General features: G+C 48.6%; 1 protein-coding gene across 1 annotated transcript in view; it reads right to left on the bottom strand.

The window, feature by feature from the left end:
* LOC147123788 (homeobox protein EMX1) overlaps nucleotides 1–12,990 on the bottom strand; it is a 228,359-nt gene extending 215,369 nt beyond the window's left edge. The window contains exon 1 of the mRNA XM_085976027.1: nucleotides 12,326–12,990. Within this exon, the coding sequence (XP_085832153.1) occupies nucleotides 12,326–12,487 (162 nt within the window). The 5' untranslated portion in view covers nucleotides 12,488–12,990. The remainder of the gene's footprint in view (nucleotides 1–12,325) is intronic.
* Nucleotides 12,991–14,987: the final 1,997 nt, after the last annotated feature.

Genomic DNA, 14,987 nt, shown 5'->3' with positions numbered 1-14,987 from the left:
GGGCAGTGGGATTGGTTTGGGATTGATACAGGGCAATGGGGAGAGAGCGGGGCAGGGGGATTCGTTTTGGATTGATACAGGGCTTTGGGGTAAGAGCGGGGCAGTGGAATTAGTTTGGGATTGATACGGTGCTATGGGGAGAGAGCGGGGCAGTGGGATTAGTTTTGGATTGATAAACGGTGATGGGGAGAGCACGGGGCAGTGTGATTAGTTTGGGATTGATACAGGGCTATGGGGAGAGAGCAAGGCAGTGGATTAGTTTGGGATTGATACTGGGCTATTGGAAGAGAATGGGGCAGTGGGGTTAGTTTGGGATTGATACAGGGCTATTGGGAGAGAGCGGGCAGTGTAATTAGTTTGGGATTGATACAGGGCTATGGGGAGAGAGCGGGGCAGTGGGATTAGTTTTGAATTGATACAGCGCTATAGGGAAAGAGCAGGGCAGTGCGATTAGTTTGAGATTGATACAGGGCTATGGGGAGAGAGCGGGACAGTGGGATTAGTTTTGGATTGATACAGGGCTATGGGGAGAGAGCGGAGCAATGGGATTGGTTTGGGATTGATACAGGGCAATGGGGAGAGAGCGGGACAGTGGGATTAGTTTGGGATTGATACAGGGCTATGGGGGAGAGCGGGGCAATGGGATTGGTTTGGGATTGATACAGGGCAATGGGGAGAGAGCGGGGCAGTGGGATTAGTTTTGGATTGATACAGGTCTATGGGGTAAGAGCGGGGCAGTGGAATTAGTTTGGGATTGATACAGTGCTATGGGGAGAGAGCGGGGCAGTGGGATTAGTTTGGATTGATACAGGGCTATGGGGAGAGGGCAAGACAGTGGGATTAGTTTAGATTGATACAGGGCTATGGGAAGAGGGCAGGGCAGTGGGATTAATTTGGATTTATACAAGGCTATGGGGAGAGGGCAGGGCAGTGGGATTAGTTTGAGATTGATACAGGGCTATGGGGCGAGAGCGGGGCAATCGGATTAGTTTGGATTGATACAGGGCTATGGGGAGAGGGCAGGGCAGTGGGATTAGTTTTGGATTGATACAGGGCTATGGGGAGAGGGCAGGGCAGTGGGATTAATTTGGGATTGATACAGGGCTATGGGGAGAGAGCGGGGCAGTGGGAATAGTTTTGGATTGATTCAGGGTGACAGGGAGACAGCGGGGCAGTGCGATTAGTTTTGGATTGATACAGGGCTATGGGGAGAGAGCGGGGCAGTGGGATTGCTTTGGGATTGATACAGGGCAATGGGGAGAGAGCGGGGCAGGGGGATTCGTTTTGGATTGAAACAGGGCTATGGGGTAAGAGCGGGGCAGTGGAACTAGTTTGGCATTGGTACAGTGCTATGGGGAGAGAGCGGGGCAGTGGGATTAGTTTTGGATTGATACAGGGTGATCGGGAGAGAGCGGGGCAGTGGGATTAGTTTGGGATTGACACAGGGCTATGGGGAGAGAGCAAGGCAGTGGATTACTTTGGGATTGATACTGGGCTATTGGAAGAGAATGGGGCAGTGGGATTAGTTTGGGATTGATACAGGGCTATTGGAAGTGAGCGGGCAGTGGAATTACTTTCGGATTGATACAGGGCTATGGGGAGAGAGCGGGGCAGTGGGATTAGTTTGGGATTGATACAGGGCTATGGGGAGAGAGCGGGGCAATGGGATTGGTTTGGGATTGATACAGGGCAATGGGGAGAGAGCGGGGCAGTGGGATTTGTTTTGGATTGATACAGGGCTATGGCTAAGAGCGGGGCAGTGGAATTAGTTTGGGATTGATACAGTGCTATGGGGAGAGAGCGGGGCAGTGGGATTAGTTTGGATTGATACAGGGCTATGGGGAGAGGGCAGGGCAGTGGGATTAGTTTGGATTGATACAGGGCTATGGGGAGAGGGCAGGGCAGTGGGATTAATTTGAATTGATACAGGGCTATGGGGAGAGGGCAGGGCAGTGGGATTAGTTTCGGAATGATACAGGGCTATGGGGCGAGAGCGGGGCAGTGGGATTAGTTTGGGATTGATACAGGACTGTGGGGAGAGGGCAGGGCAGTGGGATTAATTTGGAATTGATACAGGGCTATGGGGAGAGAGTGGGGCAGTGGGATTAGTTTGGGATTGATACAGGGCTATGGGGAGCGAGCTGGGCAGTGGATTAGTTTGGGATTGATACAGGGCTATGGGGAGAGATCGGGGCAGTAGGATTAGTTTGGGATTGATACAGGGCTATGGGGAAAGAGCGGGGCAGTGGGAATAGTTTTGGATTGATACAGGGTGATAGGGAGACAGCGGGGCAGTGTGATTTATTTTTGGATTGATACAGGGCTATGGGTTAAGAGCGGGGCAGTGGAATTAGTTTGGGATTGATGCAGTGCTATGGGGAGAGAGCGGGGCAGTGGGATTAGTTTTGGATTGATACAGGGTGATGGGGAGAGAGCGGGGCAGTGGGAATAGTTTGGGATTGATACAGGGCTATGGGGAGAGCGAGGCAGTGGATTAGTTTGGGATTGATACTGGGCTATTGGGAGAGAGTGGGGCAGTGGTATTAGTTTGGGATTGATACAGGGCTATGGGGAGAGAGTGGGGCAGTGGAATTAGTTTGGGATTGATAAAGGGCTATGGGGAGAGAGCGGGGCAGTGGGATTCGTTTTTATTTGGTACAGGGCTATGGGGAAAGAGCGGGGCAGTGCGATTAGTTTGAGATTGATACAGGGCTAAGGGGAGAGAGCGGGACAGTGGGATTAGTTTGGGATTGATACAGGGCTATGGGGAGAGAGCGGGGCAGTGGAATTAGTTTTGGATTGATACAGGGCTATGGGGAGAGAGCGGGGCAGTGCGATTAGTTTGCGATTGATATAGGGCAATGGGGGGAGAGTGGGGCAGTGGGATTAGTTTGCGATTGTTACAGGTCTATGGGGAGAGAGCGGGACAGTGGGATTAGTTTGGGATTGATACATGGCAATGGGGAGAGAGCGGGGCAGTGGGATTAGTGTGGGATTGATACAGGGCTATGGGGAGAGAGTGGGGCAGTGGGATTAGTTTGGGATTGATACAGGGCTATGGGGAGAGAGCGGGGCAGTGGGATTGGTTTGGGATTGGCTTGGCAAAGAGCACGATAACCGCACACCCTCCGTATAAATGACCGGAATAACTTATTTCGAGGCACTGCGGAGGAGTGGAATCTAACACGTGTGCCAGCCCAGCGCTGTGTTAAAGCGGAGGGAGTTGTTGGGTCGCGTCACCTTCAAAGAGTTAATTCTCTATCAGGAACAGCTGTCTGAGCTAACCCGCTGACCTCAGTGATAAAACCAGATGTGCAGCTCATCCTGATACATTTGAACTTCTCTTTTCACTTTACAGATGCTGTTTGGCCTGTTGAGTATTTCTATCATTCTTTGATTTGATTTCTAGTCTCCTCACTTGATTGCCTCAATCATTGGCCTGGAATTTGCAGTCGGGATGACGACGAACTGGCAGCCGTCATTCCGCCTTCGAAACTGACTGCAAATTCAGGATTTGGCGCCTGCGGAAATCCTGAAGTTGCGGTCTGTCATTGACAGCTCTGACACAGGCTGCGCTGTGCCTCCCCCCCCCCACCGGCCCTCCAGCTCCCAACCCACAGACCCGGCAATCTGTGCAATCACCCAAGTCAGGGAAACTCTTGTGTCTTCCGCAGTAATTACGCTGTTAAATTCCCCACTAAACGTTAGACCCAAAGGGATTTGGTTTAACAGCGTACTGACTGCTAGACAAATAGAAAGGGCCTGGAAAACGAATTTTAATGTTGTGCAGTGAGAAATGTGTCTATTTTAATAAAAATTATAATTTTTAAGAAACATTTCAAAAAAAAATTTTAGAATTTTTTTTTAAGTTTGTTCATCTTTGTTTATGGTTTGCCTTTTTCACATGAAAGCCCCAAACTTTGTTTTGCTCTCTAACATTTTTTAAAAGTTAGAATATTAAGAGCTTACCCATTTACCCACTCCTGATCTATGCTAATGGCAGACTACTATTGACTTCTCTGTCCTCGCCTCTGAATCAGAAGGTTATGGCTTCAAGTCCCACTCCAGAGACTCGAGAACAAAAATCTAGGCTGACACTCCAGTGCAGTGTTGAGGGAGTGCTGCACTGTTGAAGGTGCTGTCTTTCGGATGAGACATAGAACCCTAGAAGATAGGAGCAGGAGTAGGCCATTCGGCCCCTCGAGCCTGCTCCGCCATTCAATGAGATCATGGCTGATCATCCAAATTCAGTACCCGGTCCCTGCTTTCTCTCCATACCCCTTGATCCCTTTAGCCTTAAGAAATATATCCAACTCCTTCTTGAATATACTTAATGAATTGGCCTCTACTGCCTTCTGTGGTAGAGAATTCCACAGGTTCACCACTCTCTGGGTGAAGAAATTCCTCCTCATCTCTGTCCTAAATGGCTTACCCCTTATCCTTAGACTGTGACCCCTGGTTCTGGACTCCCCCGCCATCGGGAACATCCTTCCTGCATCTGGTCTGTCTAGTCCTGTTAGAATGTTATAAGTTTCAATGAGATCTCCTCTCATTCTTCTAAACTCCAGTGAGTACAAGCCCAATAGACGTTTAAATCGAGGGCCCGTCTGCGCTCTCAAATGGATGTAAAAGATCCCATGGCACCATTCGCAGAAGAGCAGGGGAGAGCCCCCCAGTGTCCTGGGCCAATATTTATCCCTCAACCGACATAACAAAAACAGATGATCCGGTCATTATCTCATTGCTGTTTGTGGGAGCTTGCTGTGTGCAAATTGGCTGCCGCGTTTCCTGCATTACAACAGTGACCACGCTTCACAAAATATTTAATCGACAGTAAAGTGCTTTGGGACATCATGAGGTTGTGACAGGCACTATATAAATACAAGTTCTTTCTTTTTATATTGTAATAATATTATCATTAAGCTTTTGCCGTTAAGCGGGGAGGTATAAGTCAATTTAGATGCAGTGCCCACTGAACTGCTGAACTACGACTGACCTTAAACCAATGGCCAGTTTAGAAAATAAACCTAATTAAAAGCCAATCCAATGCATATATTTCAGAGATCGTTAAGCAGTGGCTAACAAGTGCTGCAGATGGAAACATCTGCAAAAATATCATCCTTTTTAGAAACAGGGGCTTGGTACGGAATGGTACAGACTTATAATTAGAAGTCCCACTTGGTGGAATAGCAACAAGTGAGAAATTATCGATGAGTTAACAAAGTAGGGGAGTTGTACCGGTCTATGGAAAAAGAACTTGTTACAACTAAAGATATTGATAAGGAACCAGCTGTATTATGTAAAGCAGAATTGTGTAGACTGTCTCCTAGAAGGGTATGGAAAAGGAATAGAATGTAGATATTGGAACAGAGAAGTAGGATTTGATTAAGGTCTGAAATCCTGGGTCTTCACAGTCTGGTATATAGATATCCCGAGACATTACTGTGTGTTATATAAATACACAGGGATATTACTGAGTGTTATATTGATATCCCAGGACATTACTGTGTGTTATAGAGATATCCCGGGACATTACTGTGTGTTACAGAGATATCCCGGGATATTACTGTGTGTTACAGAGATATCCCGGGACATTACTGTGTGTTACAGAGATATCCCAGGACATTACTGTGTGTTACAGAGATATCCCAGGACATTAGTGTGTGTTATAGATATCCCAGGACATTACTGTGTGTTATATTGATATCCCGGGACATCACTGTGTGTTATAGAGATATCCCGGGATATTACGCTGTGTTATAGATATCCCAAAACATTACTGTGTGTTATAGATATCCCGGGACATTACTGTGTGTTACAGAGATATCCCGGGACATCACTGTGTGTTATAGAGATTTCCCAGGATATTACTGTGTGTTACAGAGATATCCCGGGACAAGGAACCAACCAGGGAACAGGCTATTTTAGATCTTGTACTGTGTAATGAGGCAGGGTTAATTAGCAATCTCATACTAAAGGATCCTCTGGGGCAGAGTGATCATAATATGATAGAATTTCACGTTAATTTTGAGAGTGACTTGCCTAAGTCCAAAACTAGAGTCTTAGGCCTAGAAATTCAGTGGGCTACGCCACCAGTTAGCGCCCAAAGAGGGCACTTAGTAGGTTTAGCGCCACTGGCCTCGCCTCCCGCGAAATTTAGCAGGGCGCTAATGGCGGCATTAGCCTGTAGCGCTGCGCCGCCACTGATGACATCATCGGTGTGCGCAGCGCCCCGCTACTGCCCCAATCGTGATATTTGGTCGCGCCCCCCGCTGTAACGCCGGTCGCAATTTGCGACCAGTTCAGGGGGGCCTACCTGCAGCGGTAGTGGCGCTAATTAAAGGGGAGGTGCGGGGCAGCCATTTTTTTTGCTGGCCGCCTGCCAGCACCTCCTCGCGCCGCCGTCCCCGGCCTCCTGAGCACCCCCACCCCGAGCAGTGCCGGCTGTGTCCCAAGGGCCCGGCACTTCTCCTCGGTCGCGCTGGTGCAGGCCCCTCCCCTTTAAGAACGTGTGGCGCTGCGGCACGTTGTGCTGCGCTATTCAGTTGCAGCGCCCCAAGACAGATGCAGGGCGCCTCGAGCAGCGCCCCGCTTCTGTTTGGGGTGCTGAAACTGAATTTCCGGCTGGCGCAAGCGGCTCCGTCCAGAGCAGTAATTCCGGTGCCCAGGCGAGCTTGGCGCCCCAGATGGGGCGCCACCGAATTTCTAGGCCTTAAACTTTAATAAAGGCAATTACAGAGGTATGAGGGATGAGATGGCTAAGGTAGATTGGAAAAATAGATTAAAAGGTATGGCAGTAGATAAGCAGTGGCTAGCATTTAAAGAAATATTTCATAATGCTCAACAAAAATACATTCCATTGAGAAACAAAAACTCCACGGGAAAAGTGATCCTATCATGGCTAACTAAAGAACTTAAGGATAGCATTAGAGTGAAAGAAGAACCTTATAATGTTGCAAAGAATAATAGTAAGCCTGAGGATTGGGAAAGTTTCAGAAACCAGTAAAGGTTGATCAAAAATTGATAAAAAGGGAAAAATTAGAATATGAGAGAAATCTAGTAAGAAATATCAAAGCAGATTGTAAGAGCTTCTACAAGTATGTAAAAAGGAAAAGAGTAGCAAAAGTAAACATTGGTCCCTTAGAGGCTGAGACATGAGAAATTATGGGGAATAAGGAAATGGCAGAAACATTAAACAAATATTTTGTATCTGTCTTCACAGTAGAAGACACAAAAAGCATAACAAAAATGGTGGGGAACCAAGGGTCTAATGAGGGTGAGGAACTTAACGTAATTAATATAAGTAGAGAAAAAGTACTAGAGAAACTAATGGGTCTAAAAACCGGCAAATCCCCTGGACCTGACGGCCTACATCCTAGGGTTCGAAAAGAGGTGGCTGAAGAGATAGTGGATGCATTGGTTTTGATCTTCCAAAATTCCCCAGATTCTGGAATGGTCCCAGCGGATTGGAAAGTCGCAAATGTAGCACCGTTATTCAAGACAGGAGGGAGAGAAAAAACAGGGAACTACAGGCCAGTTAGCCTGACATCAGTCACCGGGAAAATGCTGGAATCCATTGTTAAGGAAGTGGTATCAGGGCACTTAGAAAATCATAACATGATTAGGCAGAGTCAACATGGTTTTATGAAAGAGAAATTGTATTTGACAAATTTATTAGAGTTTTTTGAGGATGTAACTAGCAGGGTAGATAAAGGGAAACCAGTGAATGTAGTATATTTGGATTTCCAAAAGGTATTCTAAAAGGTGCCACATAAAAGGTTATTACTCAAGATTAGGGCTCACAGGGTTGGGGGTAATATAGTAGCATGGATAGAGGATTGGTTTACAGACAGAAAACAGAGAGTAGGGATAAACAGATCTTTTTCAGGTTGGCAGGCTGTAACTAGTGGGGTGCCCCAAGGATCAGTGTTGGGGCCTCAGCTATTTACAATCTATATTAATGACCTAGATGAAGGGACCGAGTGTAATGTATCCAAGTTTGCTGATGATACAAAGCTAGGTGGGACAGTAAGCTGTGAGGAGAACACAGAGTCTGCAAAGGGGTATAGATAGACTGAGTGAGTGGGCAGTAAGGTGGCAGATGGAGTATAATGTGGGGAAATGTGAGGTTATTCACTTTGGTAGGAAGAATAGAAAAACAGAATATTTTTTAAATGGTGAGAAACTTTCAAATGTTGGAGTTCAGAGAGATTTGGGTGTCCTCGTGCAAGAAACACAGAAAGCTAGCATGCAGGTACAGCAAGCAATAAGGAAGGCAAATGGCATGTTGGCCTTTATTGCAAGGGGGTTGGAGTATAAGAGTGAGGAAGTCTTGCTACAATTGTACAGGGCCTTGGTGAGACCACACCTGGAGTACTGTGCACAGTTTTGATCTCCTTATCTAAGGAAAGATATACTTGCCTTGGAGGCGGTGCAACGAAGGTTCACTAGATTGATTCCTGGGATGAGAGGGTTGTCCTATGATGAGAGATTGTGTAGAATGGGCCGATACTCTCTGGAGTTTAGAAGGATGAGAGGTGATCTCATTGAAACTTACAAGAATTCTGAAGGGAATTGACAGGGTAGATGCTGAGAGGTTGTTTCCCCTGACTGGAGTTTCTAGAACTAGGGGGCATAGTCTCAGGATAAGGGGTCGGCCATTTAAGACTGAGATGAGGAGGAATTTCTTCACTCAGAGGGTTGTGAATCTTTGGGATTCTCTGCCCCAGAGGGCTGTGGATGCTGAGTCTTTGAGTATATTCAAGGCTGAGATAGATAGATTTTTGGACTCTAGGGGAATCAAGGGATATGGAGATCGGGCGGGAAAGTGGAGTTGAGGTCGATGATCAGCCATGATCTTATTGAATGGCGGAGCAGGCTCGAGGGGCCGAATGGCCGACTCCTGCTCTTATTTCTTATGTTCACTGTGTTTTATATAGCTATCCCGGGACATCACTGTGTGTTATAGAGATATCCTGGGACATCACTCTGTGTTATAGAGATATCCCGGGACATCACTGTATGTTATAGAGATATCCTGGGACATCACTGTATTATATAGATATCCCAGGACATCACTGTGTGTTATAGAGATATCCCGGGACATCACTGTATGTTATAGAGATATCCTGGGACATCACTGTGTGTTATAGAGATATCCCGGGACATCACTCTATGTTATAGAGATATCCTGGGACATCACTGTATTATATAGATATCCCAGGACTTCACTGTGTGTTATAGAGATATCCCGGGACACCACTGTATTATATAGACATCCCAGGACATCACTGTGTGTTATAGAGATATCCTGGGACATCACTGTGTGTTATAGAGATATCCCAGGACATCACTGTGTGTTATAGAGATATCCCAGGACATCACTGTTTGTTATAGAGATATCCCAGGACATCACTGTGTGTTATAGAGATATCCTGGGGCATCACTGTGTGTTATAGAGATATCCCGGGATATTACTGTGTGTGATAGAGATATCCTGGGACATTACAGTATGTTATAGAGATATCCCAGGATAGTAATGTGTGTTATAGAGATATCCCAGGACATTACTGTGTGTTATATAGATATCCCGGGACAATACTGTGTGTTATAGAGATATCCCAGGACATTACTGTGTGTTATAGAGATATCCTGAGGCATCACTGTGTGTTATAGAGATATCCCGGGACACCACTGTGTGTTATAGAGATATCCCAGGACATTACCATGTGTTATATAGATATCCTGGGAGATTACTGTGTGTTAGGGATATCCTGGAGGGTACCCAGGTGTGTGAGGACTCTGTACCTGGGTGTGAGGACCCTGGAACTGGGTGTGCGGCGAGTGTACCCGGGTGTGAGGCAGCTATACCCGGGTGTGAGGCGAATGTACCCGGGTGTGAGGCGAGTGTATCTGGGTGTGAGTGGATGCATTAGTTGTCATTGTCCAAAATTCCATAGATTCTAGAACGGTTCCTGCAGATTGGAAGGTAGCAAATGTAACCTCACTATTTAAGAAAGGAGGGAGAGAGAAAACGGGGAACTACAGACCAGTTAGCCTAACATCAGTAGTAGGGAAAATGCTAGGATCTATTTTTAATGATGTGGTAACAGGGCACTTAGAAAATAATAATAGGATTGGGCAGAGTCAACACAGATTTATGAAAGGGAAATCATGTTTGACGAATCTGTTAGAGCTTTTTGAGGTTGTAACTAGCAGAATAGATAAGGGGGAACCAGTGGATGTGATGTATTTTGATTTTCAGAAGGCATTCGATAAGGTGCCACACAAGAGTGAGGCGAGTGTACCCGGGTGTGAGGGCGAGTGTACCCGGGTGTGAGGGCGAGTGTACCCGGGTGTGAGGGTGAGTGTACCCGAGTGTGAGGGCGAGTGTACCCGGGTGTAAGGTGAGTGTACCCGGGTGTGAGGGCGAGTGTACCTGGGTGTGAGGCGAGTGTACCCGGGTGTGAGGGCGAGTGTACCCGGGTGTGAGGTGAGTGTACCCAGGTGTGAGGTGAGTGTGCCCGGGTGTGAGGGCGAGTGTACCCGGGTGTGAGGGCGAGTGTACCCGGGTGTGAGGGCGAGTGTACCCGGGTGCGAGGGCGAGTGTACCCGGGTGCGAGGGCGAGTGTACCCGGGTGTGAGGGCGAGTGTACCCGGGTGTGAGGGCGAGTGTACCCGGGTGTGAGGGCGAGTGTACCCGGGTGTGAGGGCGAGTGTACCCGGGTGTGAGGGCGAGTGTACCCGGGTGTGAGGTGAGTGTACCCAGGTGTGAGGCGAGTGTACCCGGGTGTGAGGGCCCTGTATTCGGGTGTGAGGGCGAGTGTACCCGGGTGTGAGGGCGAGTGTACCCGGGTGTGAGGGCGAGTGTACCCGGGTGTGAGGCGAGTGTACCCGGGTTTGAGAGCGAGTGTACCCGGGTGTGAGGCCAGTGTACCCGGGTGTGAGGCCAGTGTACCCGGGTGTGAGACGAGTGCACCCGGGTGTGAGGGCGAGTGTACCCGGGTGAGGCGAGTGTACCCGGGTGTGAGGGCGCGTGTACCCGGGTGTGAGGGCGAGTCTACCCGGGTGTGGGGCCCCTGTACCCGAGTGTGAGGCGGATGAACCCGGGTGTGAGGGCGGGTGTACCCGGGTGTGAGGGCGAGTGTACCCGGGTGTGAGGGCGAGTGTACCTGGGTGTGAGGCGAGTGTACCCGGTTGTGAGGCGAGTGTACCCGGGTGTGAGGCGAGTGTACCCGGGTGTGAGGCGAGTGTACCCGGGTGTGAGGGCGAGTGTACCTGGGTGTGAGGCGAGTGTACCCGGGTGTGAGGCGAGTGTACCCGGGTGTGAGGCGAGTGTACCCGGGTGTGAGGCGAGTGTACCCGGGTGTGAGGCAAGTGTTCCCGGGTGTGAGGGCGAGTGTACCTGGGTGTGAGGGCGAGTGTACCCGGGTGTGAGGGCGAGTGTACCCGGATGTGAGGCGAGTGTACCCGGGTGTGAGGGCGAGTGTACCCGGGTGTGAAGCCCCTGTACCCGGGTGTGAGGCGAGTGTACCCGGGTGTGAGGGAGAGTGTACCCGGGTGTGAGGTGAGTGTACCCAGGTGTGAGGGCGAGTGTACCCGGGTGTGAGGGCCCCTGTACCCGGGTGTGAGGCGAGTGTACCCGGGTGTGAGGGCGAGTGTACCCGGGTGTGAGGTGGGTGTACCCGGGTGTGAGGGCGAGTGTACCCGGGTGTGAGGCGAGTGTACCCGGGTGTGAGGGCGAGTGTACCCAGGTGTGAGGCCCCTGTACCCAGGTGTGAGGGCGAGTGTACCCGGATGTGAGGGCGAGTGTACCCGGGTGTGAGGCGAGTGTACCCGGGTGTAAGGGCGAGTTAACCCGGGTGTGCGGGCGAGTGTACCCGGGTGTGAGGGCGAGTGTACCCGGTGTGAGGTGAGTGTACTCGGGTGTGAGGGCGAGTGTACCCGGTTGTGAGGGGAGTGTACCCGGGTGTGAGGCGAGTGTACCCGGGTGTGAGGCCCCTGTACCCAGGTGTGAGGGCAAGTGTACCCGGGTGTGAGGCGAGTGTACCCGGGTGTGAGGCGAGTGTACCCGGGTGTGAGGGCGGGTGTACCCGGGTGTGAGGCGGGTGTACCCGGGTGTGAGAGCGGGTGTACCCAGGTGTGAGGGCGGGTGTACCCGGGTGTGAGGGCGGGTGTACCCGGGTGTGAAGCCCCTGTACCCGGGTGTGAGGCGAGTGTACCCGGGTGTGAGGCGGGTGTACCCGGGTGTGAGGGCGGGTTTACCCGGGTGTGAGGGCGAGTGTACCCGGGTGTGAGGCAGACCCTGCCTGCTCTGGGCATGTACCTGGGTTTCTGACAGGCTCAGGCTGCTCGCCAGTTGCTTCCTCTCGGCTCCCACCACGTAGTGATTCTTCTCAAAGGCTCTCTCCAGCCGGAGGAGCTGGGACGGCGAGAAGGCGGTGCGGATCCGCTTGGGTTTGCGGGCGAACGGGCCATGCAGTAACATGGTCTCATGGGCAGCGTCAGTGCCTGGCGGAGGGACAAGGGCAGAGTCAGTCTGAGCCAGCCTGGCAATCCCAGCCAACACCTTGAATCATTTGTAAACAGAGAAAGTTTCCCCGAAATTACACCCACTCCGCTCGCTGCGGCGGCCTTGCACTTGTTACATCCCTATCCTTTCTGCCCTCGTTTTCATCTCTTGCTCTTTTTAATCTCTTTATTTCTCTCTCTTTTCCCTTCTATTCGTTTTGCTTTCTGTCACTCGCTTTTATCTTCCTTTCTTTTTCCTCTCTCTCTCTTTCATTCTTTCTGTTTTTTCATTTTATTCTCTTTGCTTTCTGTCTTTATTTCTCTTTCCTTCCCCTCTTCCGTGTTTTTCTTTCACTCGTTTCTCTCTCTCGCTCTCTTTCTCTCCCTCTCTCTTTCTCTCTCGCTCTCTCTCTCCCTCTCTCTTTCTCTCTATCTCCCTCTTTCTCTCTCTCTCTCTCTCTCCCTCTCTCTTTCTCTCTCTCTCTCTCTCTCCCTCTCTCTTTCTCTCTCTCTCTCTCTCTCCCTCTCTCTTTCTCTTTCTCTCTCTCTCTCTCTCTCTTTCTCTCTCTATCCAATTCCAATTCCAATTCCAATTCAAATGCTTTATTGGCATGAAAGTTTACAGAGAACCATATTGCCAAAGCTTACATAGCAAAAAGGTACAGTTTTCCAACATTCTGTAGGTGTCAATCGATTTGACATTTGTTGGGTACATACAATATTACTTTTAACAATATTAATTTTAAACAGTCTTACTTTTAAACAGTCCTCAGGTTGTGACATGTTGTTACATATTTGGCCCCAAGGTATGGTCTGTCTCCTTCTCCCAGGACTAATCTCAATTTTGACAGATCATCCAATTCCTTGAAATCTGGGGTTGTTTGGCTTAGCTTGTTGAATAATATGTTTCTTGATGTGTTGAATTTTTCGCATTTTAGGAGGAAATGCATTTCTGTTTCAACCTCGCCGGCCAGACATTGATCGCATATTCTATTCTCTCTAGGCTGCCAGGATTTCTTGTATCTGCCTTTTTCAATTTCCAGTTGGTGGTCGCTTAGTCTGTACCTGGTGAGGGTCTGTCTCTGTTTTGTGTCTCTGATGGTCGTGAGGTAGTCTGCCAGTTTATAATCTCTTTTTAGGGCCCGGTAACATTCTAATCTGCTTTGGCTTTCGGTTATTTTGTTCCAATGTTCCAGGTAGGTTTCTTTGCATTGTTTAATGATTTGGTTCACTCGGATTGGTGTTTGGACGGCTGTGTTGGTCTGGGGCTGGTCAGGGTCCGGCTGAGTACTTAGTTTCAGTAGCAGCTGACTCAGGGGACTCTTTTCTGGGTTTAGCTCTTGGGTCTGAAAGGCTTTGAAATGAAGGGTGTCTGGGGAGCTAGATTTGAGGTGATTTAGGAAGTTTAGTGCTCGTTTTTGGATGTTTATTATCAGTGGGTATCTGCCTAGTTCGGCTCTGCATGCATTTGTTGGCGTTTTTCTTTGGGTGCGAAGGATGCTTCGGCGGAATTCTGCATGTAGGGCTTCTATTGTGTGTTTTTCCCATTTAGTGTAGCTTTGGTGATTTAGCGGGCCCCATACTTCACTACCGTACAGTGCAATGGGCAGGATTATGCTGTCAAATATTTTGAGCCAGATTTTGATTGGGATTTGGATGTTGTAGAATTTTCTTTTTATTGCATATAGGGCTCTTCGGGCTTTTTCTTTTAGTGCATTCACTGCTATGCTGAAGCTCCCTGATGCTGTAATAGTTAGACCAAGGTAGGTGTAGCTCATAGTGTGTCCTATAGCGGTATCACTGAGGGTAAATTGGTATTTGTTTTCCTGACATCTGGGCCTTTTTTGAAAAATTATGATGTTGGTTTTCTTTAGATTTACTGTTAGAGCCCAATTTTGGCAGTATTTGTCGAGTAGGTCTAGTTGTTGCTGTAATCCCTGTTCTGTGGGAGACAGCAGAACCAGGTCATCCGCATAGAACAGGGATTTCACTTCTCCATCAAGGAGACGGAGACCTGGTGACTCGCTTTGCTCCAGCATGTCTGCTAATTCATTTATGTATATGTTGAACAGGGTCGGGCTCAAGTTGCAGCCCTGTCGGACGCCTCTTCTCTGGGTGAAGAAATTGGTGCGTTTGTCTCCAATTTTGACCCCGCATTTGTTTTTCAGATACATTGATTTAATAAGGTCTATCTCTTTCTCTCTCTCAGTTCAGTTCAGTTCAGTTCAGTTCAAATGCTTTATTGGCATGAAAGTTTACAGAGAACCATATTGCCAAAGCTTACATAGCAAAAAGGTACAGTTTTCCAACATTCTGTAGGTGTCAATCGATTTGACATTTGTTGGGTACATACAATATTACTTTTAAACAATATTAATTTTAAACAGTCTTTCTACTTCATTTGGTACGTTCAATATTAATTTTAAACAGTCTTACTTTTAAACAGTCCTCAGGTTGTGACATGTTGTTACATATTT

The sequence above is a fragment of the Somniosus microcephalus genome, chromosome 2 (genome assembly GCF_052327205.1).
Source record: "Somniosus microcephalus isolate GS21.2 chromosome 2, FLI_Smic_1.0, whole genome shotgun sequence".
Taxonomy (NCBI): domain Eukaryota; kingdom Metazoa; phylum Chordata; class Chondrichthyes; order Squaliformes; family Somniosidae; genus Somniosus; species Somniosus microcephalus.
This window is presented reverse-complemented; position numbering and strand designations above follow the sequence as displayed.